We start from the raw sequence: 25,624 nt of genomic DNA on the forward strand, positions 1-25,624 counted from the left end.
GGTGTTTGCATATGTATATACTTTAAAACACATTTAATTGCTGTTGCAAATATTTAATACTGATAGAGAGTACTGTAAAAGAAAAATATTGATGGCAAAATATAAATCAACCAATAATACACATGATTTAAGTGGTTAATTTTGGTTTGTTACTAACCCTTACTAACCCATATCATGGCTCAAAGTGTAAAACATTAGTAAACGATAGCTTTTTCAGTATAATTTCTTAATATCTAGGACCGTAAGTGTTGTATACAGGAATATTCAGACAATTTTATTGTAAAAATAATCAAAAAGGATTGTCTAAAAGTTGCTGTGTATTGAATACAGTTAAAGAAGACGCATATAAACACTGAGGTAAACGTACATTTATTTTTGCATACATACAACATAAACTGCTTCATACATAAATGTGCAATCTGCTGTGCACGTCAAATATGGAACGTTGGATATTAACATGAATCGCAGCTTCATGTTTTCTCTTTAATACATACAATATGTTCAACAACACAGACTCTTATTTACTATGGATTATAACCATAAAAAGGGACACTGACCTCACAAAAGGAGCATTTTGTTTTCCTATAAAATCTTTATCTGAGCATGACACGAAGCGCTGGCTAGTCACCTACTGTTAATGCAGAACCAGTATCTACTGCACACATTTGGATAACACAATAAATGCATTGAACAGATGACATCGACATGTAAGCAGAGGCAACCTGATACACTTGCTTACATAGATAGCTACTGCTTTCAGTGCAGTGGATGACACTACTTTTTATATGTCTTACGTTATGTATTACATTGTGTTTAACAAAGCGCAAAAGCATTAGCTAGTCTTTTTTTGGGGGGGGGGGGAGGGGGTCAGATGTTTTATTCTCCTTCAAAATCCTTTTAAGACATTTCAGTCGATCCCATCATTTCTGAAGCACTGGAGGGGGAATCTTCATATTGGACTACAACAGCTTGCATGTGTCATGTTAGGGAGGGTTGGAGTCTCAATGGTCTCATTTAGCAAAACGATTGCTTGTCAATATGACCCCTGACCAGTTAAACTCAACAGCAGTGTAGGGTTGAATGTGAAAATACTAACACATCACCTCTGACGGCACCACACACACACCTCATTAAAGGTCATGAAATCAGCAGGGTTCAGTAACTATTCCTCTCAGCTGGAGAAAACCGATATAGGGTCGATAAAACAAGTGAGCCTGTAAAGACTGAGAAGAGTTTAACACCCAACACTCAAAATCACACTTCTGTCTGGAATGTGAGCTGAACTGCGCCTGGGAAGGAAACAACAAACACTTGGCTTGGAAATGTATGTCTGGTGGTGCATTTGGTTCAAACACAGAGTGTAGTTGAGTCTGTATATTCAAAGTAGTGAAACATCTTATGGTGCTGCTACAGAGAAAAATCTCACTCAGGTGCAGGTGAGAAAAGAGACCTTTGTCTTGAATTGTTACCTTGTTCGCATATAGTGCTGCCACTCCACAGCCTTTTTTTGTAGAGAGCAGAAATACACAGTTACAGTCATGACTAAGTGAATACAGTGGCTGTTAAGTGAGAACCTGTAAGCAAATACACCGTGCGGCTTCAAAGAAAAGACTTCTTGGTAGGGGGAAAAAGTCTGGTATTTCACTCCGAACTCTGTACACACACTCACATCCAAACACAAACACCACAACAGTCGATATGCACCTCAAACACGACACATTACTTCTCAGCACAGTACAGATTATTTAGAGTGTATCTCCCTGGAAATGAAAAGAATAACTTTTGCATGAACAAACATTAAAAAAAAAAAAAAAAAAAAAAAAAAAGTGCCCTTTCATTATTCAATACATGACATGTCTTTTCTGCCATGATTATTACTGACCCTATCGTACTTGGAAGTAACAGAAGTATACACACACACACACACGAGCCATGTTCTCTGAATTTACAACCTCAGGATGGTTAAATGCTTTTGGATGAATCACGGAGGATGAAAACAGTACAGAAGTGAAATGGTCAAAGAAAGTCCTCTTGCCTGTTCAGTCTGCGAGTGCTAATTTTGTTGCTCTGCCATCACAAGGATACAGCCAAATGAGCACAAACAGCATCTCAGTGCATATCATTACACAATGCAAACCACTGATACAGTCATCACAATCACGCACACATTAAGCAAGTGATTTTCATACAGAAAACCTACAATTATACATAGCCACTACGTATAGGTTTTGATATACAGCTACAAAATATATGCAGCAAATTGTTCAATCCCAGGGGTAAAATGATGACTGAGTAGAGAGAATGAAAATGTCCTGGTTTCAAGAATATGACTTGATATTATAGAGCATCAGACATGCAGCAGTGAACAGTTTGATTGGCTTGACTGATGTCTGGTGAGGTTCTTGCCAGAAGCAATGCCAAAAGCCAGTGCAACACAAAGTACATTCATGATAAAAGCAAGTACAGAATATGACTCTCAAATCTGCACAAAAGAACAGGAACTTGAATCTTTGCAAATTAAAGCAAAGATTTCCTTTAAATGCAAAACCTGCAGCGTGTAGACTTGTACTACATTTAAACGTAAGAAGCTGAGAGAAAGTCGAGTGTTACCCTCCACTCTGACAATCTGGCTCTGATTTACAGATCGCTCGACATGACGGATATGATCTGCAAGTGCATCAGCCAGCGAATGCAAAGGTAACACTGAAAGCTGCACGGCCAAACAGACCAGTCTTGATATTGCACAAGTGGTCGCACACATGATTTTGTGCTTTTACATGTACTCTCTACATAACTTTATATACTGTGGACACATGGACACGTTTGCTGACATAAATTAAAATCAGATGGAATCATATCAAAATAAATGTTAACATCAGGGCACAGGCAAACATCTGTGTGGTACGTTTGGAACACACATTTAGGATCATACACTTGTCATGTTACTGCTGGAACATATGAACCCTTTGCTGTGATTCAGGATGGGGATTGGTCTATACTTCCTAAATACTGTCTCTTTTGTACATACACATAAACATATACACATTTATCATAGATCTATACATATCTGGATATGCCCTTTTATATACTAAGAGTAATCTTAACTTTCTGTGGACTCCCTGGGGAAGAAGCAGTCGTCGTTGGAACCCTCTGGGGGCTTTGGGTTAGTGGTCGCAGTCCTAGTAGGGATAGGAGGAGGGAGGGTTTGGTAAACAGAAGGGGTCGAGGATAACCAGTCGGGCTCCGAGTCAAACACAGAGTAGGGAGCCAGAGTCTGAGACCTGGCCGGGAAAGTTGGGGCCTGTGGTGTTTTGGTTGTTGTGAAATCATCATCAAAAGTGACCCACTGCTTTGCTGGTTTCCCTGCCGGGGCAGGCGGCTGGCGACGAGGTGCGAGGGCAGGCGGAAGGGAGGAGGGCGGAGCCAGAGGCAAGGTGGGGACAGGAGATGGGTCAAGGGGGAGGGGAAGCAGCAGAGGAGCAGGTGTAGGATTCAAAGTGGATGATGGTCCAAACAGGGACATGGTCCTTTGGAGCTGGGAGTTGGGTGCAGCAGCAGGAGCTTGTGGTGGCTGAGTGAAAGAAGACATAGTCCTCTGAAGGTTTTGCGTTACAGGGGGACGTTGAATGCTAAAATCTGGTGTGAGGGACCGCTGTTGCTGCTGCACCAGAGGACCTGTGAAGGGGTTGGTACTATTGGGTCTGGGAGGAAACAGGTCAGTCGGGAAAGTGCACGGGGACGCACGAAGTGTCTCCTGCGAGCGGCTACGAGATGGGATTGGAGGGGGTGGGAGCAGAGAGGAGGCGAAAGGTGATGGGGTAGAGAGTGAGGAGGAGGAGGACGACTCGAGTGCCTGCAGGTCTGACAGTGCGGACGTCTGGAGGGAGAAGGATGTAGGGAGAGTGTTGGAGGACAACTTAGAGGGAGGAATGGAGGGGGGCGTACGCATGGAGGAGCCTCTGGTCAGGGACTGTGTGTTGTGCCAGGAGGAGGACGAGGTGGTGGAGGAGGAGAGGAAGTCAGGTGCAAGTATGTCAAATGGGTCGGCCTTCCATTGTGCTTCTCTTTGTATTCCATTCAGTCCGTTAGTCTAAGGAGGAAATAACAGGAAAAAAAATTCCATTAAATGTGACAAAAAAACGCTGAGTGTCAACATGACCCATGCACTAATATTACTGAAGTCTTTAATGATAATATCAATATGGTATTTTGTTATAACGTTGAAGATACACTTTGGAGCTCCACTGTAAACAGTTTCATATTCACATTCAGCATTTCATTAACAAATTGACATGTCCTGTCTCAGACATAAATGTCTATCTAATTTACTACGCCAATGGAAAGATGCAGCATGTGACTGATTGGATGTGTTGGACAGCTGTGTTATTTGGATGTTGTAGCAGTTTGTCTGTGTTACAGCTATTATGGACTGCACACTGAAGTTTGCCGACATAAAAATCAACGAGGACCTGATTTTTTTTTTTTTAAACATTCTGATCCACAATGGCTCTACTGGTTTAGAAACTCCACGGGGTATCTTTAAGCTAGCTTACATCTAAAAAAAATTAAAACATGTGCTGTGTTTCATGTACAACTCTGAGTACTGATGTGTGTACTGACAATCATTAACTAATACAAATGAAGGAAATAAAGCAAATTAAACAAAATGTCATTGCATATGTGTTCACTCTCAGCACCTGAACCACAGTGAGCAGATATGAAAGGACGACTGAGAGGAAAAGAGGCAAACAAAAATCACATTTATATGTTTTCCTTTTTCATGACAAGATGGTTTGATATGTTGACAAACAAGGAAAAACAACACAAGTTATGCTCCATTTTGTGAGTCTAACACACAACAATACATGGCCTTGTAGTTGACTACAAACATCCAGATTAAAATAAGAGAGGTAAAAGGACAGAAAATCAACTACAAAATGAATTAGGAGGGGGTTACTGGGTGCGATGTATGAGAGACGTAATAACATCAGACCAGAGGACTGTTGTGCTATGGAGGATGAGACAAAAAGGTGGTTTAATATCAAGTACCTTTCACCCTGTGGGCTTCTCCGGCTTGTGAGAGAAAGACAAATGAATCAGAGAGACAAAAGCAGGAAGAGTGACACAGACAACTAAGCTCATCAGAAGAGAGACAAAGGATCAGAAAGAGTTGCAGACCTCGCCTCCTACATCTGTCATGATTTAGCATTACATATCTTGTCTAATAATCAGAGCAGGAGCAATACTTTCTAGTACAACATTGAATTACATGCAAGCAGAAACATCAGTGTACTCAATAGATGAGTGGGTTAGTGTTCTTTGTTCAGCAGCTGAAATTCCCCAAAAATTAATTTAAAAGATCATTGGCACCAACCTGTGCAGCTGGGGCTGTCTCAGGCTTGGCAGCATCAGGTGGCAGAGCATGAGAGGAGCGGGAACGTGGTGGTGGTTTGGGAGAGGAGAGAGCCTGTGGAGACCCAGCAGAAGGAGCAGCAGCCGCGCTTTGCTGTGGCTGGAGTGGAGCTGGGAGATTGGGCTGCATGGATGATGGAACCTGGGGTCTTGCTGCAGGGGGCTCTGTGGGGGGTGGTCCTGAGGGTGGAGGACCTGAGTGAAGACATAGTACAGAGTTCAGCCTTAAAGTCACCGTAACACACAGATGAAAAATATAGAATGTTGCCATCTGTGAAAACAACAAAACAATTCTGTACCTAGAGGCAGGTCAGGAGGTTTGGCCTGTGCACCTGGCACAGGTCGTGGGGCTCCTGGGTGGGTGTCTGGGATGGGCCGAGGGGCCCCGGGATGCACCTCTGGGATGGGTCTTGGTGCTCCAGGGTGCGAGGGAGGTGATGGGCGAGACTGAGGGGGAATGCTGATTACCCCAGCTCGAGGAGGAATGTTCTGAACAAGAAATAAGGAAGAGAGAGAGATTAACAAATTGCATTAAATATATATATATATATATATATACATTAAAAAAATACATATATGAAAAATCAGAGTTAAATACTTACAGGTCTGGATATACCCCCCAGACCAGGAGCCCCAACCGTTGCCTGGCCTCGACCTGAAAGAGTTAAGACAAACAAACCAGACACATTACAACAATAAACAAAAAAAATAATGCTTTTGGGTATTAAGAAAGGCTACAACTGACTTCACAGTTGTAATGTACCAACTAATTCAAGAACTGAAAACCCACTCCAAACTATGACAGGACAAATTCCCAGTGGCTAAACTCATTATCAGAATGATGACTCAGTCATTCAGCAGCTGCAGGAGGTCTGGAGGAGAGGCAGGCCCTGTTCTGGGAGCCAACAGCTCCCCACACAGCAACGTGTAAGCACACACCTTCCTTTCACTATTCTCTGGCTGAAGCACTCTCAGAGCCTGTGAACATGTTCCCACGACACTTAGATGTCTGCATGTTTACTGTACACCCACCAAACACAAGTCAGACCCGCTGACAACACACACGCTTACTGTACTGTGACAGAGGGTTCAGCTAACCACACATACACACACCTTACAAGTAGAACAGGGGGAGAGAGGCCAAGTCACCGATAGGCCAAGAAACTCAACCCTATCTGACACCCTGGTACAGGCATAAATTGTACCAAGGCATAAACACAGACTACATTATCACAGTAGACAGATCCAGATCAATCCCAGCAATACAGATATCAGGGGAAAAAAAAAAAAAAAACCTTCAAAACTGACCAATAATATTTTTTCTTCATCTCTGCTCCATCTGTGTTTATTGCGGCTACTTTGTGTTTGTGGCACTCACCTGCAGCAGCTTCTGGCCGAGGAAGAGCAGGGCTTTTTGGTCCTTTGCAGCACAAAGGAAACCAAACCACATTACCGTTATACAGAAGTGAAAAACTTGTAACAGGAAGTATCTGTTCCCAATGACTCTTAACTTTAAAAGAATCACTGGGAGGAGCATATGGTGGTAATACAGTACTGCAGCAGCAGTGAAGCCTGAGATGCTACTACAAGTATAAATATCTACCTGCAATCGAACAATTTCACCACTAATCATACAGGATTAGTGCAGCCCAGCTGACTTGAAGACAATTTTAAGTCTCAACCAAAGGGTTTGTCAAAGTGTTATGCACCAGATATTACAGTTATCATAACACAAGTTTGACAGCACAAGGGCCAAAGTCAAGTCAACCTCCGTATGACCCCAACCCAGCATGAACAGCATACACAGTATGTACAAAAGTAACTTGCCAGTGAGCCATCTTACTTCATTCCTATCTTTGTGAAGAGTTGCTCATGCACTGTACCAATCAGAATGGAGTTTCATGGCAGTAGTAGATTAGTTAAAATTACTGATGGACACTTTACATAGCAGCCTCTGCCATCAGTGTGTGAGTGGGTAGGTGTGACCTGCGGTGTAAAAGCCCATTAAAGGAAGAGTCAGTAGCTTTTTACTAAAAAATTAAATATAGACTTGTAAAAAAAGTAATGCCACTCAATCATCACTTATGGGTCTCCATACATGTGTGGTGGTGACTGTGTCTGCAGAGTCCCGGACCACTGCCCTGATTTTGATGTTCTGGTTTGTTTGGGTTGACACGGGGCGTTTCAGGGCTGACAGCCAGTGTGTTTCCCCCAGCCAATGACAGCGGGCAATTGAGTTTAGGAGTGGATACAATTCAGTGATTGGATGGGATTCAGATTTGAATATGATAGACGTGGCGGCAAAGAAGAGAAAATATAATCACAGTGTGGCAAAACAGCGATCAGGGACAGCTCGTTCCAAAACCAGGGTGAACTTTGTTTACACCAGTGGACGTGGAGTTGGCCTGCTTTGTGTTGGACAAGCAGGAGCCACACACAGGAGGTTAGCTTGTGGTAGCGTGCGGTAGCTTGCAGTGTAGGTACAAGCAGTAATTGTACACACTACATGTGTGTTTCTGGGGTGATGAGCACAGGAGGAGGAGCCCAGTTTGAATGTTGTGTTTCAATCTACAACTAACAATGCCACTGACTCCACCTTTAAGTAGTCAGAAGACTAGAAAAGCGCAATACAAGCTCAAGTCCATTTGCCATTTACTTTGTAATAATTGCTATAGATGTTTTACACAAACAGTCTGACGGTCACCAAGATACTAAATGTGGATGAACAAATCCATCTGAATTTGCCTTCAGTGGCAAATTAATTGTGAGAATGCACATGGTCCCTCTGGCCTTACAACTTTCTTCTGATTTTGCAACCCCTGCTTATTTTTCATAAATAAGTGAGATACATTTTCCCAACAGGCTAGAAAAACACATCTCTCCTACTCACATAAACAAGACTACGATAGCCCACAATGATGCAGAGTTGGTCAACTGTGACACATCATTGTCAAAAAGCATCAATTACATTGATGGCTGGGCGTTATAGACTACAGGGATCATCTGATGACATTTAAAGACCAAGCGACATTTACCTTCACTGCCTCGCCTACCGAGCAGTGGGCTGGGACATTTCCCACAGTCTTTAGTCAAAGGAGGGAAACAGTATTTTTTTTAGGATTAACAAAAGCAGGGGAAAAAGTCAAAAATTAAGAATATTAGCTGCATAGTAGGATGCACAAATTGAAAAAAAAAAAAAAATAAATAACATAATGACCTAACAACAACACCTGCAACAGACAAATTCAAATGAACAACAATGTTTGGGACACTTAATGCCACTTTAACAGTACTCACAGGTTTACCACAATAGAGGAATATTTTTAAAAAGTATTGCTAGACAAGCTCCATTATCTCTACAGATATTAAGATCAACCAAAATCACACCTAAGGGGAGGGACAAGATGCTAAATCACTACATTTTGAACTTCTCATGAACACAAACCTAATGTAGGAGCGGTCAAACTAAAATCAAGCATGACTCAGCAAACACAGGGGAAAGCTCTCTCCAAACACAAGGCTGCAAGTCTAAAATTATGTTCTGGCACAAGCTGTGACTCTTCAGTGTGTCATAGTACAATATAATTGCCCTTATTATGGCGATTGCTTAGCTGAGTGTAGGAGCTGATGACAACCTATTGAGTCAGCACTAATGCAATGTCATTCTCTTATGAGTAGATGAAAAAAAATAACAGCCAAAACTTTAAATGCTTGAGCAATGAAAGCACACAGTTCTATAGCAATCACTTTACCTCCAGAGGCCCTTCTAACTGGCAGGGGGCTCATGCCTCCTTCAGAAAGGAGGTGAAACAGTGGGATAAAGGTGAAAATGTTAAACATCTGCCTGAAGAATCTCCTATTTTACCATGCTGAAAAAGTATTCTCTAAACAGTATATAAAGATGTGAATATTATTAAATTAAACAGGCTTCATTTCGGTCATTCAAATGTAAGGATATCAACATTTAATGGGTTGTTTACAAAAAAGACAGTAGATGCTTTACCTGATGGTGGTGGTGGGCGTTGAGGGGGCGCAGGTCTGGCTGGTGGAGCGACGGGACGAGGGGGAGGAGCGCGTTTGGGCTCCAGGTTCAGAGATGTGGGAGCACCAGGCTGAAAATCAACAGGAGGCCCTGAAAGGAAAAAAAAAAAGACACATTTGAAATCATCCATTAAAAAAATTTAATAAAAAATCTATACTCTCCACGGAAAAATGAACGATTCCCCCGAAACTGAAAAATTATTTTATAACATTTTGCCCTGGTAAAACTTTCTGTCTTATAGAGCATAATTTCTTGAATAAGATCAAGATAAAATATACACAACAATTTATTTTCTTTGAGAGAACCCAAAGGTCACAAAGACCTGCAGTTGTTAAATAAGTACAAGTTAACAAAAACTTTTGTAGCATTTCACCCTTTTTATATAGTTCATTTCTTTGTTTTTGAGCCAATTTTCCTAAATAAATATAACATTATGGAAAGTTTTACACACTGGTCAGATATATAACGAGTCACGTGCCCTGCTTCTGGTAGTCTAAAATAAAATAGCTCTCAACAACTGCCATTTTATCTTTTTTGGACAAAGAGTGAAGAACTGACCAGAAAAAAGTTAAAGTCAACACTGCAAACATTTTACTACTGAACAAGAAAACATTTTTCTAAAGGAAATAAGTGGTTTACTGTTAGACACACCACACGCTTTCTAACACCAAACATCAGTTAAATCATCACACACACATTGTATTTTACCTGAAAAGTCTCTCCTCTGTAAGGCTGGACTAAAATCTGCTTTGATTCATTACAAAACAGAACAAAATTACAGTTTACATCTCAGCAGGCAGGTCTGCAGTCTGAGCAGGTGATTTAGTAACTTGATTCCAGGTGTTGAGTCCTGCTACACATGCTGTAATTACCGTGTGATGGTCTCAGAGGTTGTGCAGAGCGACTCGGCCTGCTGGGAGCAGTGGGTTCGCCGTGGGTGGGGGAGGAACAAGGACTGCTGCGGGGGGAGGGGAGAGGGGAAGATCCAGGGCCAGACCCTGCACCAGGCTGCAGGTGCTGGGGAAGAATCTCCTCCACCTCATCATCCACATCACCTTGTACAGGCAAGAAGACAGGAATAACTGCCTGTTAAAGTGCTAAAACTACAGCCCATTGTACAAACGTTTCAGTAAAATCATCAACCATCCACATTTGTGAGGATTGGTGTTTGATTTCCTGATCCTACCACTTACCTTCCATATCGTAATCATCATCGCCCATGTCAGCGTCCTCCGCGAGCAGGGTGGAGCTAGCTGAGGTGGGGATGCTTCCACAGATTCTCTCCACACTCATTTCCTCCTCTAGACTCTTGATCCAACCTGGACTCTTCAGGCGGATGTCAATCATCTTGCCAAGCACCTACAGTGAGACAAGAGAGAAGCAGAAGTTATCAGGTATAAACCTGATGTAAAAAGGAGTAACAGACCTAAAGCAGTGTTTTTATGCCTTCTGAAGAATTAAGTATTTTATTAACAAAGTTCTGACTTACAGTGGAAGCACTCAGAGAAAGAGCAGCAAGAGCAGAGTAACCTTCCAGGAAAGTCACCCACATTTTCTCCTCAACGAATCTGCATAAAAAAAAGGGGACATTTGTTAACACAGTCTTACAGTCTGGGGGTGATTCATGTCTGTCTCTTTTTAAAATGTCAAACTCGCCTGATGAGGATGACCTCTCCAAACTGAGCAAACTTGTCCAGCAGCTCGTCTATGAGGGGGTCGTCAAAATAGTCGTCAGGGCCGGAGGAGCAGAGCGACACAAGGATGGTGCCGTCTGGAGGTCCTTGCAGGGCAATGACATCTTTGTAGACCTGGTGACGAGCCTCTGGGTCCACCTCCAGGATGTCCACGTCTATTATTGACACCACAGGCCTAGGGAAGAACAAAAGAGCTTGAGTAAGAGGAATACGTTTCACTTGTGCAACTCAAACACTGATGTGACATAAAGGGGAAATGCAGAAAATGACACAGCTGTCATAAAACTATCACAACTTTAAATAAATGTACTCTGAATATTGTTATTCACCTGTGGTCTGAGGTCTTTAGCTCAGCCCTGCCATAGTACTTAAGTGTACCGGGGTGCCAAGGGTTTTCAGGATCGTCCTCATTCTCCGCAGATGTAGAAGCTGCCCCTACTACATTCATTTCTTCAGCTGCAAAAAAATACAAAAACACATATATGAAACAGGAATAGCAAGACAAGGTATCCTCTTGTTTCAGAAGTTTTGACTTACTCAGTTTTTAGTACAGAACACAAGAATGCAGGTAGGCAAATCTTAAAATATATTCTACAAGTGTTCCCTTTTCCTCATAAAGAGGTCTGAAAGTTAGGGAAGGAGGTTATTTTAGTGGGTAAGAGGAGACCCATATTACCAGTTTTGTCAAAGTTCCACTTCCTCCTCTTCCACAGTATGCGGTCAGTCCAGGCTGGCGTGCGGCATTTCTCACTGGTGTCATAATCTTCAGAGAAGAGGTCGTACTTGTAGGTGGGGGCAAAATCTAAGTTCCCCTCGATAAAACCTCTGAAAACCTGTAATGCAATTTGGCATTAAAAAAGGCAATAAAACTAAAGCTCAAAGTTACTGTTCACCGTTTCCTGTTTAGAGGAAGTGAAAGTTATCAGTGATGTAAACATGCAGGCGTGACGTATTTCATACCAAACCAGCATTCTTCTGGTCAAATAACTGGTCCCCTGCTGTCAGAGCCTCCCAATTCTGCTGTTTGATCAGCTCTTTTACTTCCTCGTTGGGGAGGCTGATTCGATAGTTGAAGTCTCCGCACCAGAAAACGTAGTCATGGGAGTATAGCAGACGACCCTGGCACGGACAAGATAGATAAGGTTATGCTTTGTTTTATGCAAAAATGGGTCTAAAATGATCTAGTTATGCCGGTTGTTACCATGGGGAAGGTGAGTCTGCGTGTGATCTCATTGTAGTCGTCGTTCCTCTCCTTCACCTGTGACTGTCCAGCAGCAAAGTGGGAGCAGACGAAGCAGATGCTGGTGGTGTGGAACAGCAAGCGGATGGCAACACCTCCTTTGTTACCTGTAGCCCCGCCCATTCCAGTCTTTACAGTGTCCACAGCTACATCCCTGGAAAACAAATGAAAACACCAAGATTTAATTTGATACCATGCCTGTGAAACCTGTGGTGTTTAGATCACGATTCATATACATCATGATTGGTTCATACCTGATGAAGGGAGCGTGCTGCGGGCGGATGAAAACAAACAGACACACGCCCACCAGCTGCTCTGAAGCGAGCAGCACGTACTTGTGATCCCGGGATATGTTTTTCTGCAGCTCAGCTGCCCAAAGTTTCTGGTTTGTAGTGCTGAGGCCAAAACAGAAATATGAGTCATAGTGAAGACACAGAAAAAGAAGAAAAACAAGCCAATAAAACTGGGCTAAAATGGGGAAACATGTTACATTTTTGATGTTACGTAATCCTCTTTGTTCTTTCCTTAAAACATACAACAACAAAAATTCAAGCTTGGACAAGTCAGAATATTCTTGACAAATCAGGCTTAAGCAGCAAATCGTAATGATCTTCGAGAGAAAATTCGGAAAGATTTTACTCAGAAATCAATCATGTGGATGACAGATCCAGGCTTGTTATCTCAGGCAGAGATCTTGCACTCATACGTACCTGGCACTGACAATGTTTCCAGCATTAAGTTCAACCATTTCCTCAAAACCAATGGCAAAGATATCTATGGGGTTGGCTTTACTGTCTGTAGAAAGAAAATATTCACATTAAAGACAAAAGTAATTTTGTTACAGGTATAATTATTTGATGAAATGTTTTTTTCTCCCCATTTTCAGTCTAAAAGGTATTTAAAGTAACTTATTACATACAGGCATGATTACGCATATGTGATACTGATCCTCTCTAATTCTCACCCAAAAAATGAATTAGAAAACATTACTGCTGAGGAATGAAGATGAATGAACATACCCTGGAACTCAGGATGACCTGCTTTCTTTGGAGCATCCAACAACCAGTCGTTAAGTGTCTGGTTGCGGTAAGCAATGCTGCGAAACTGTTTACCCCCGTTGACATTCCAGGTGCCGACGCACACCCGGATCTGCTTGGGCCTTGTGTATTTTTGGTAGTTCTGACACATTCCCAGCAACACTCTTGGGGAGGCTGTGGAGGAGAGAAAAGATTAGAGTGTAAAAGGGTTGAGAATGTGTGTGAGTGTGTGTGTGTGTGTGTGTGTTTCTGCAGGAAGGGAGGCTAATTAAAACCATCAGAACAAATGGGAAAACATTCAAATACAAAAGAGGGAGACAGAAACAATGTTTTTAAAACATGGGATGTGGAAGTAAGGAAAGGAAACAGAGCAGAACTGTTGCTAAAATAAGGATAACATTCAAATAATCAACTATGGTAATGGTTTATTTATGTCTGCAAATTTCCACTGTGGTTGATGTCAAATGTCATTGCATAATTCTCCATCCTCTTGCTTTTAATCACTTTTTCAAAAGCCTGATGATATGCAACAGGCGGAGGCTTAAACCACTACCAGCATTGGATTAGAAATGAATGAATGACAACGAGCAAACACAAATGATAGGACAACTATGTGGTGAGGAATTCCATCCACTGGGGGCAGTATGACAGTTACTATACCTGATTGTAAGACCGGCTCAGTGACTAAGATTGTGAGCAAGGGCAGCAGAAAGAGAGAAGGGAGAGAAGGGTGGGTTAACCAGTGCTTTGACAGATAATGCCAGCAGAGCAGTAGGTCAGCATTAATCTTACTGGGACAGAGAGCTGACACACACAGATTAGACTTCCCTCTTGACACAGAGCAGAGGACAAACCGTGCTGTTGTGCGGATCGGCTTCTGGCTACAACAGATGCTGGTTTAAACTTGTCAAAATATTCAAACAATTCCAGGGAAACAAGGAAAATGTATTCTAAAAACTACTGTTACAGAAATATAGAAGATGTGACATGTGAGACAGGGCCAGACCTTACATTTGTGACGCTATTCATTCAGAAATTTTAGACATGATATCAAGAGTTCTCTCAATAATGGATTTCTCATACTACACACGTTTTAAAGAATTACCGTAAAGACTGGAAGTAGTGAGCAAGGCCCGCGCTTTGTCTGCCAGGTCACTGTTGAGTGTGGAGCCCAGCCTCAGGATGTCTATAGCCTCCTGCTTTGAGCTGTCAAAGAAGTTGTTCTGGATGGTCCTCGTCACAGAACGGGCTCCGTCTTTAAGCTTTCCCGCCTAAACACAGACACACACACACACACACACACACAGACAATTAAATGAAAGAAATAAGATAGAAACATCTGATTTATTAGCTATACTTTTATGTGGTTCATGCATGGAAGAGAAGAAAAGGAGGAACATATCAGGGAGATATAAGATGCCACTTTATTCAGCAGTCCAGGAAGGATCAAAACTGCTTCACAAGGTGAAATATTTTTGCAGCATAATTTGATGAAGTGAAATTTTGGATTGATTCCTTCAGGTTTATCCAATCACACATTAGATGTTGCCAAATACATGAGGCAAAAATCAGAACGGAAACTGCAGTAAGAATGAGCACTCAACAATCAAGGACACTGGCAAATTTTTCCTTAGTGTCTCTTTTACTGAATTGATGAAGATCAGTAAAGATCTCTGTGGAGCTTTCAAAAGTTGCCAGGTCAAGACAGAATTTATCACAGAGATACCTCAAGGGGATTCTTTTTGGTCAAGAGGTCTAACCCAACCCATCCTCCATCGACATTAACATCATTTGAACCCACAGACACTGAAATCAATAATGCACCAGAAGGTCCCACCGCTCAAACACAACATGGAGTGGCTCGTTCACTTACCACACAGAGAGAGAGGTCCGGAGGACAGCAGAGAGAAACAGCACACGAGAGTTAAGAAACAGAAGCACACACACACACACCTCTACAAACAGAGGGGATCAACTCTGTCACTGCATGCACAATGCAAAACACGCCACTATCATAGCCCCTTTGTACAGTGGCAGTATGCCACTTCTGTTTGTTTTTTAACATTAAATTCCCCTCTGATCATGCTCTGACATCGGCCTGCTCTTGAGGTGTCAATGTCAGTTATTGTGGGAGACCCAGAACTACAAGGAAATATGATTGTGTTTCTCAGGATTGTCTATTTTAGCCTTTTACACATTTAGAAATAAACACTGAAGTCCATTTAGCTTCCAAAAAAGACCCACAACACCTTCAAGATCCACTTTTTCTCAATTAGAAATGATTGTTAATCAAATGCTATTATATACAATTTTATTTCTTCAGCAAGTTTCAACAATTGTTGGAAACTTAGATTACATGGATTACCTGACCTGATAGTTTAACTGACAATATTAAAGAACATGAAATGCAAAACAATTCTAAGGAATCAAAGGATATCCTCTCGTGTTAAACTATAAATGTGCATGTTTTTGTGCTTTGTGTACCTTAGCTTTGCCATCCAGGGCACCAGTGCCTGCGTAGATTTTGCTGACCGAGTCTCCGTTGGCAGACCACATGGTCCTAAAAACCTCCTGGAACCTGGCCACCAGCTGGGGTTTCTCTGTCAGACCCATTTCCTCCAGCTGTTTAGGCAGCATCTAGTATAGTAAGGACCGGGGGGGGGGGGGGGGGGTTAGATCAAGAGCATAATCCCTTTCAAACAATGGACTGCAGATTTCACAGATGTAATCACAGAACATGAACACTCTGTCAGCCTCCTACCTCAAGGGCAAAAAAGGCCTGAACACTGTTGGTTCTGTCCAGACAGTCCAGACAGTTTGTCCTAATGGTCCCACCCTGAGTCCTAAAAAATAAACGTTATAATGCTCACAAGAAATAACAAAAACCACATGTAAGAAAACTACATACATGTTTGCATTTGTTTCTCACCTTGCTATGCCCGTCTCTCCCGAGTAGTAGAAGAAGCCACACTCCTCGATGAATTTGCTGAGGTAGGGTTTGAGGACACTGTGGAGTTTGTCAGCCTTGCCTCCCTTCACATTCTGGTGATAGTCGAAGTTCACCATTTTCACGTATGAAGCATGCTCTGAAGCCTTCAGGTGACTCTGAAAGGAACATAGAGAGGAAGTAGACTTAATCCCACAATTTAAACTAAATGCAAAAATGTTTCATTGGCAATTCATGCTGCCTGGATGTATGAAACAACACTGCTTTGAAACTATAGGCTTGAATTCACAAGAAACGTTGGTTGTGATCTGTGAAAATACATGTCATGTCTCAGGTTGGCAATTTAAGTTATTAACACATTGGTTTCCTTTTAATAGAAAAGACTGACATTCCAAATATGGTCATTTAAGTTTTGCCAAACAGATGAAGGTGTGTGTTGCTAGTGAGAGGATTTACACACAGAATAAAAGCAGCGTGTACATGTTGATACTGATGACCTTCTGCCTGTGAGTTATGGACTTAAATCTGTTTTGAGAGGAGCTGATAAATGTCATGACGACAGTGTTAAGAAACAGAGAATATTTATCTCACCTGAAATGCTTTGCTGAGCATGTGCTCGCCTTCCTTACTCCCGAGCAGATTGATGATCACCTGTTTACCATACAACCTCCGCAGTGCCGTGAAGTGTCTGGAGAACACGTAAACACATACGGTAAGCAATGTAAAGTTCTGAAATGACAGAAATAGTCCAACAACAGCATTTATCCCGACATAATTACATCTACACATATGATCTCTCAGACATAACATCACACATCAACCACTGAAGCCCACAGTAAAGAGACAGCACACATGTCTGTAAGCAATATATTTCATTTTTAGATCCAACTAAGCAAAATAACCCCCAAAGAATTTAAAAGCTACACTGGTTTCATTGCTTATTTGTATTTTCATGCATCTTTCTTCCACTAAAGTAGATGAAAGAGTGCAGTACATTTAAGATACAGACTGATTACAGTGTGTACTCGTTAAGACCGTTTCTTAGGTTGGTTGTTTTTGTGAAGTTGTAGAGACTGGAGAGTGTATTAGGAATAGTGCCATGTACTTCAATAACCTGAAGCCTCTGTATCAAACTGGTGTATTACATTTTAAAAATGGATGGAACAGCAGCAGCATCATCATCCAGCAGACAGTGTTTATAAAAAGATTCCTTGTACTATCAAAGGAATTTCAACTGAAACAAATTACCCAGAAAGAAAACGGAGTGCATGTTACAAAGGTTGAGTTGTGAGAGCTGGTCTGGACAGATACTGAGACAGACAAATTGTGTTGCCAGGTACAATTGTGAAAATATGACTAATTCCTCAAAATGGTGTAGCAGCTGACGTGCTAGTCTCGGCTTGTTCAAGATATCAATAAGTCGAAGACATGAATACTGTGCTCAGTCCTGAAGTCAAAGAGTTCTACTGAAGAACCACAAAGGGTCTTCAAAGCTTTCCAGCAATCTTTATTTTCAATCAATTAATCAATCAATCCTACCAATCGATTAACAATATGAAAGCTACAGAAAGTAGTTCAAAGACAGTTCAAGGCTGTTTATTCTTCTCTAGAGGGGTCAATGTTCAGGCCCAGAGAATCCATGACTAAAGTGTCTTTAAGTTCACTTGAAAAGGGAGATACTCTCTGTCCATCATCTCTAATGTGTCTACCCAACAGGAAAAATCAGAGCACATTTTTACTTTAATATATTATGGGTTAAATGAATGTGTCATTGAGATACATGTGTAAGATAAAGCCAGCATGGTTTGGAGAGAATCTTCACATACTTCAAAAGTATGTAATGATAACTCAATGAACGTGTTTACATTAAATATATTGTGGTATTAGGCCGTCAGGTTCATGACATGTGTCTAACAGTAAAAACACTTCAATTCCAAGAGATGTGCAACCACCAAAGAAGGACTTTAACTGCTGTCCAAGGATGTAAAATAAAGGTTATTAAGGTCGACAGCTAATCAAGGGCAGCTAATGTGTCCTTCCTGACCCCTGCAATAAACTGGCCTCTAAGGACACACTTCAATTAACATTCTCACTTCCAAGAGTGTGGAGAGCTTTTCTCCATCACGCTTTGGAAGTAACTGCAGGAGACATGTGTAGTATTATTGTGTCTCCTCACTCCTCAGAGCAGTGGTAATCTGTTTGAGGCCGGATCAAGCAGCTGGAATCTGGTACATACGCAAACAAAACCTTTGTGTACACACACACTACACAGAAAAATTTAATGACCTTTCGAATGCTGGTGCATTTGCCTCAAATCCTCTGGAGAGTTTGACACGGTGAGAGCCAACCTGCAGAGTGGACACAATGAAAAAAGACAAAAAAAAAAGAAGACACTTGTAACTCCTCTTTCGCACTTTACTTCAAATCAGATCTTTAAAAAGGAGAAGTTCTGCAAACAAACGTGATGCAGATGTACAGAAAACCTGGCGGGGCAGAATGAAGTTTGGATAGAGAGTTCGGATAACGTTTGAACAGTGGAAAGAAGAACGTTATAGTGTAAAAAACAACAACAACAATGACATAGGATAACAGTGACACGGGGGCAGCATGAGGAGATTTGTTCATACAGAGACAAAGACATTGAGCAGTAAAGAAACACATGTGGACGTCATATCTTCAACACCTTAATGTGACCTTTAAGTAGATTATTTTCTTGCTTTTTTGTCTCTCTAATTCTCATATACTCTCCCATTTTGAGGGCATAATGTTTACTGAATCATTCGAAATGCAGAGGGGTAAAAGTAGACACGACCACACCTTGCCTGGCTTAGCAGGAAGCTTGCACAGTCACTGTTGAACTGAAATGTACTCCTTCATCACTGCAGGCCCTTACTTGTTTCCTTGTTTCTTAACACCTCTGCATCTGTGCAAAAAACATTGCCTACTTTTATTTTTATTTTCCTGCTTTTCACATCTCCACTCTTGCTCTCTCTGATAGCTTGTCATCAAATGAAGTAAAAAGAAGCTAATCAAATCATCATTCCTCCTGCACCATTCACTCTCTGCATCCTTTTCCTTCCTATGGTCCCTCAATTACTGTCACATGTCGCATACACTTAATATAGCTCTAAAGCCATCAACCCAAATAGCCACTATACTTGCCCTGCAGACATTATTGGGATCTCCTGAGTCATTGTCAGTAGCAGGTCTAGACATTTTGCTCCATGCTGCTGCTGTTTTGTCACTCTGTCCCCTCTCTCGCTCTCTCTCTCTCTCCTGTTGTGCCGGTCTATACATATTTAATAACTTCCTGAGATGGCATCTGAAAGGGAGTCAGGTTGCAGCTGTACACCTCAGGCCAAAAGCCCTTTACCATTTAGACAAACTGAACAAATTACAGACAACACCTGCAGTGTAACTTGGCTTATCAAGTTGTAACACCCGTTGACGATTTCTTCTGTTAATTCAACAAATGTTTGAATTCATATTATTTGGTTGTGTTATATACATTTGTTTAAAGGAACTTGTTTTAATTGAGTGTCTATTAAAGTAAAATGTTTATCTGACTTTACAACTAATGACTTCTGCCCTTAAAGGTACCTTCCAAGCAAAAGGTGCCAACAAGCAATAAAGCAGTTCACTAAGATCTCGTCTTTAGACAATTCTAAAAGTCAGCCGCCCCTGCCATCTTTTTGCATCTTTCCCAGCAGAGTTTCATCATTCTACTCTACAAGTATGATAAAGAGACTTTGTCAATACTATGTCTAATGTAAACTAACTGTAGAGCGATCAACAACTCTTCCTCTGGATTAAACTGAGACTATCCATCCTGCTCAGGGAATGAATCAGAGAGAAAGGGGAGGAGAGAGTAAGCCTTACTAGCCACATTCGGTAGAGGGGACTATAAGCTAACACAATGCTATAAAAGCAGAAGGACTACAGTTCTGTCTGAAAACAACCCTGAACCCACTTCCCTGTCTTTTCACCAAACCATAGACCTCGGCACCGAATAGTTGACTAATCTGGTTTTGGCTTTTATTGGCCTTCAATGAAATTTAACAGCCATATTATGAATTAACACCTATCCAGGTGTATGGAAATGACAGCAGATTTAGCTAAGAGAAGTGGTTAGGGGATGCTTTCAGACCAGGCTCTCACCTGACCAAAGATGTCTGGGAGCTGAGGAAAACAGAAAAATGCCCTTTACCAACCACTGCATCTATCATTGACCTCCCCCACGTCTGATGTAGTCTGTGCAATGTCAGGACAAGGGCAGCAGAATGCCAAGGATGTTGTTGTTCTCCATCTCAATGGTGATCCTACTTCCTGCTTTTCATGTCAAAAATAGCATTCCTTGAACAGGTACTATGTTTGGGACCTTGATAAAAGTCAATAATGGGATTGTCTTGGTTTTCACCCCTGGTCTCTGACATTGTACAGAGAAACCGTTAACTGAAGTATGGAAGCGCCAGCACCAGAAAGAGCCGATAAAAGTAAAAGTTATACCAGGTGGGGGTTCTCATCCAGACCATTACGGTGCCGATTCTCATTCAGTTGCAACAAAACACCCTTAATGGACTTTTTCTGAACACAGCATGGACAAAATGTGTTAAAACTAGAACAGATATATTAAGTGTAATGACGAGGAGACTTATCACTCCTAATTTTGTCTTAACAGATCCAACCGACAGTGAAAATAAATGTGTCTTTTCGTGTTTGCAAGAGCTCCACACAGGCTTCATCTGAGATCACTGTTTACACTTACAGTGTGCAAGAGATGAGACTGAGCCTTATCTTCAACAGGAACATTTACAAACTGTTCAGGACTTCGACAACAACATGAGGGCAGTTTTATGATTTTCATATAATGTGGCCTAATATATGAAAACATCACCTTTGTGATCAAAAGCTGGCTGTACAGAAAAGATTTGTTTTCCATTACCTGAATGCCCGGCTGTTCCCAGAAAAGAGGGATGGACCCACGGATCTGAATGAATGATGAGACTTTGTCATCCAGGAAAATAACCTGCAAGAAAGAGGGAACTTTGGTTGAGTTCATTTGCAATATAGCAATATAGGGGAAATCCTAAAATTGTAATTCCTCAATGACTGTATAAAGAAGTGAGTGAAATGACTTCACTTTATTGTTGTAGACAATACAATTATGTGTGTCTGCGGGACACTAAGGAAATGTAAAAGAGGAATCATGACAATAAGCATTGTGTGATATGCTGATGGTGTATTTCCAAGGCCAAATTCATTCATCACCAGTATTACAGTTATGGCTATATCATTTATGGTTATTTTTATGGCCAAAATAATAAGAAAACCTGACAATTCAATGTAATCCAAGACCAACACCCTGCATGGCATTATGTTTAAGCATCACTTGTGGTAGTTCAATTTACTCTGCTGAACCTGGACTAGTTTGTGAAGTGAAACAGGAACTATGAAAAGGGAAAACTCAAAACAAGTCATTTCCATAACAGGAAACATAAAGGTTACCTTGCATAATCAAACTCACATTTAGCTTTTGACAATGTGCTGACTGGCCAATAAGAGGTGAATACTCAATGGGGTTGAAGTTCACCCAATAAGGTACTTTAAACTATTCCAAAGTACAAAAAAAGCTTCAGACTTTAGCTTGACCAATCAACTATTGAGCTGGTATTATCATCACAATCATCATGGTCCTCCTCCTCCTGTAGGATTTCCCTTTACATCTTCTGTTATCTCTGCATTCACTATAATTATTATTTTCATTCTATAGTGTCAGAAAAAAAGGCTAAAACAAATAACGTCTTCTTTCACAATGCTGTTCCAGATTTGCTCCTGAACAGTCAATGGATAACCAGTGTTTAAATAGAGTGTATAAACCAAGGTCAGCTGACTCTTTAGACAATGTGCTTATGATAGATGTTAAAAAGGTCAAATTAATTCTACTGGAAAAAACAAAACAGGCCCAGAGGGTAAGGCATTTCCATAGTGGCCTGTAAACACTACACTTGTTCCATCATTTATTTGCAAACCAACTTCAATATACATTTAAATGGGCTAATCCAAAAACAGCTCATACAGTGTATGGTAATCCATACCTCACTAGCCTAAAATGTTTACAATGGAATTAATGCTGACTGTTATTATAACAGAGACAACTCAAAATAACCCTCACATCTTCTTCCACAACCTGCACTCCCATCTCATTTTAACTGTCTTTTATTTTGTTATATTGCAGAATAAAAAAAGACAAATTGTGTGTTTGAGGTTTTGTGTGTCACTGTCTCCTGGTCTATGTACCATCTGCCCTGCTCTGACATCCGCTGATATCAGCATTGCCATGAACAGAGCATATTAGAATCAGATTTAATTTGATAAAATAATCTGACTCACCTGTTCAGTCTCCACAAAATTGGCCACCTGTCCGTCATCATTTGTTCCTCTGACGTTGAATCGCGTGCCGGCTCGCTCTGAGCTGAGTCGGGAGAAGATGCACGCTTTGGCCTGTTTGTGCCCAGCATAGATGGTCCTGACCTCCACACCACCACACATCAGCCTCAACAGCCAATCATCACAGTTTACACCGTAGTGCTTGAGGTGTAGATGCAGAGATTGGTTCCTATTGGTTTATTAAGAGGGACACAACAGTGAATACACAAAGAAATCAGTGTGAACAGAGAATTTTCACACCTTGGTTGCAAATCACACAGCCCCCATATCCCACAAACAGAAGAGAATATTTCATCACAAGGATGAGCAGATTGCAGAACATGTACTGAGTTCATTTATACTAGTTCAGAGATTTTTTAAAGCCTGCATTCTATTCTCCTTATAACCTAAGAACAGTTAATCATTTCATTCTTTTACCAGAAGAAGCGGTTATCTGTAGTGTCTTCTAGGATCCTGCGATGTGCGTTAAGACTCAAGTCCATGCTGACTCCAGTGGCAGACCAGGCAAAGTAGAAGTGTCCTGAGTTCAGAACCTTTCGGACCTCAGAAATTTTGTCCTCGTCTCCTGGGTCATTCTTCAGTGATATAAAGTCTGTCTGTGTGACTCGGAAAACCTCAGAATCCTGCACCTTTCCCACAGAGCTGCATCCTGTCACAACCACCAGACTGTGAAGCATAGAGTCGCCTGCAGGAATGAGGGGGAGTATGGTGAAAAAGAAAAGACAAATAAGTATAAAACCATCCAAGATAGATTTGTAGCACTGGTTTTAAAATAAAATAATATGCATATGAGCATGGACACAAAATGGTAATTATACATTGGTGCAACTCTCCAGCCAGTCAAATCTCAGACATCTATAACACTAAGCTTTAATCACAGATTTTCCCTTGTTGTGATAACAAGAGCCTTCAAGGTCATGTGAAGGACAGAAAAAAGCAGCTTATAAGTAAGCAGCAACAGGACTTCACAAACCTGAGGGCCATGACAGCTACACCAGAACCTGAGATCAGAATCTGGATTCAGGAAACTTCAGTAACACTGAGCAATTAGAGAGGATGTTTTGTGTTGCTTACCCAGGTTTAGGCGGAGGACGCCTAGGATTCCATATGCATCCACAATCCTGGTGTATGTGTTTTTTATGGCCTCCTTCTCTGCTGCAGCTACAGACAAAAATAATGCAACACAATAGAAAATGTATTGGTTTTACTCTGTCTTTACATGTTGAGTTAAACACACTTTTGGCATTATCACAGTCAATAATCACATCCAGCATCAGAAATTCAGTTCTTTGTCTCTTATGGCAGTATTCTTACGACACATCCTTATTTGGGGCGAGAGGTAAAAGACTATTTAAATGACGTCTTGCTGGAGTGCAAACAAACAAGAGGATGCCTTACAGAGAACGGCAACGGCCCCTGACTCAAACATCAGGCATTCTTCTCTGGTCCTAGTTTCCACTATGACACTGTAGGGAGGTGGGTCCAGCTTGTGGTAGATGCGATATCCCTTGCTGAAGGCCATCGTATAGCCAAGATGAAAAAACCTATGTTATAACCTGTAAAGCAAACACAGTTAATTACAGCAGATCTGATGAGAGCCAATCCCAGTCAGACAAAACATTTGAAATTAAAAGGCTACTAGGGGTTTTATGATGCTCAGTTTACTTTTGATGGGGAGGAGGGGGATCTATGATCCAACAATACAACACTTGCTATTAAGGATGTTTAGTTCAAAACATGAAGGGATTCAATTTTGTGTTTAACCGACAATTTGACTGAACCAAAAGAGTTTGCAAAGATTATATGTGTTACTTAAAACCACTCAGGCTGCAGGTTAAATCATTTTGTGCATATGTATGTAGGAAACAGACCACATTATTGTGTAATAACACAAATTGAGAAAACTATCATTGCGAAATACAAAAAACATAACCTTACCAATGATGGACACTCCTTAGCATAAACATTAATAAAACATATATCCTTATTGAACTCAATATGACAGTCGTAGTAGATTATGAGCAGCAGGAACACGATAGGCCAGGAGACTCAAATATCCTCCATCCTGACACGGACAGTCACGACTTTATAATGCAACCGCAGCAGGACAAGCTAGCTGGGTTTCGTAAGATGGTAATGTTTTGTGAGAAGACAAGCAAACAAGAGAGACAAAAATGTTCCAGCGAAAACAGCTTGCTGCCCTTCACATTATCTACAGCTAGCTAGAAACGTTAGCCAAGTTAGCTGAATTAAACCACAGGGATAGCTATGACTCGCTAGCGGACGGTGTTTTGATGGTGGTACTACCTTGCACGTCCGGGATGATAAAAAAGGCTTTTTTACTTTTAACAGAAAGCCTGCAGACTCCACCATGTAAAACGTATCGATTTAATACTTTATTACGTATTGATGTTGCATTTCAATTGAAGATTTAGATAACACATTTCGTCTTACCGTGTCCCCCCGCCGGGTTGTTCCTCCGCTGTCACAACAAATTCCTTCCCGGTGTGTGTTGACCAAATGGTACATCCCAAAGCGGAGCACCCGCCTCCCTCACGTTACCGTAATACACCGTGAAATTTGTAAAAATGAAAAACATTAAACTGATATTTCACCAGCTTGATACATTAAACTTCCCCACAGTAAAGGTAAATACAATCCTAAAGGCCCGATAGATGTTTTAGGCCTGTTAGTTAAAATGATTGTAAGTCATATACAAATAGTCACAACATGTTCTCGTCCGCCTTTCGCAATGATTGACAGGTCCTCCGTCAAATAAACGAACGCAGTGTTCGAAGATCGTTG

At 41.3% G+C, this 25,624-nt stretch overlaps 1 protein-coding gene across 9 annotated transcripts; it reads right to left on the bottom strand.

Moving 5' to 3' along the window:
• Positions 1 to 353: 353 nt before the first annotated feature.
• Positions 354 to 25,289, bottom strand: synj1 (synaptojanin 1). 9 transcript variants are annotated; one of them, XM_061054978.1, is made up of 33 exons: positions 25,274 to 25,289; positions 24,218 to 24,375; positions 23,894 to 23,980; positions 23,237 to 23,504; positions 22,763 to 22,988; positions 21,315 to 21,398; positions 20,879 to 20,956; positions 18,659 to 18,720; positions 16,964 to 17,060; positions 16,355 to 16,530; positions 16,187 to 16,268; positions 15,910 to 16,062; positions 14,531 to 14,696; positions 14,086 to 14,109; positions 13,408 to 13,599; positions 13,099 to 13,183; positions 12,643 to 12,783; positions 12,350 to 12,542; positions 12,109 to 12,267; positions 11,825 to 11,981; positions 11,478 to 11,604; positions 11,111 to 11,323; positions 10,944 to 11,022; positions 10,648 to 10,813; positions 10,327 to 10,509; positions 9,416 to 9,544; positions 9,165 to 9,203; positions 8,448 to 8,495; positions 6,791 to 6,832; positions 6,015 to 6,067; positions 5,712 to 5,901; positions 5,375 to 5,607; positions 354 to 4,090 (listed from the first exon to the last, which is right to left on the bottom strand). In XM_061054978.1, the coding sequence occupies exons 2-33, from the start codon at positions 24,339 to 24,341 to the stop codon at positions 3,101 to 3,103; spliced, it is 5,046 nt and encodes a 1,681-aa protein (XP_060910961.1). In that variant the 5' UTR covers positions 24,342 to 24,375; positions 25,274 to 25,289; the 3' UTR covers positions 354 to 3,100. The 9 variants fall into 9 exon arrangements, with proteins under 9 accessions (XP_060910961.1, XP_060910966.1, XP_060910964.1 ...); XM_061054983.1 differs by lacking the exons at positions 20,879 to 20,956; positions 25,274 to 25,289 and having other exon boundaries at positions 14,531 to 14,687; XM_061054981.1 differs by lacking the exons at positions 20,879 to 20,956; positions 25,274 to 25,289.
• Positions 25,290 to 25,624: the final 335 nt, after the last annotated feature.

This window comes from Labrus mixtus, chromosome 14, assembly GCF_963584025.1.
Source record: "Labrus mixtus chromosome 14, fLabMix1.1, whole genome shotgun sequence".
NCBI classification, from domain to species: domain Eukaryota; kingdom Metazoa; phylum Chordata; class Actinopteri; order Labriformes; family Labridae; genus Labrus; species Labrus mixtus.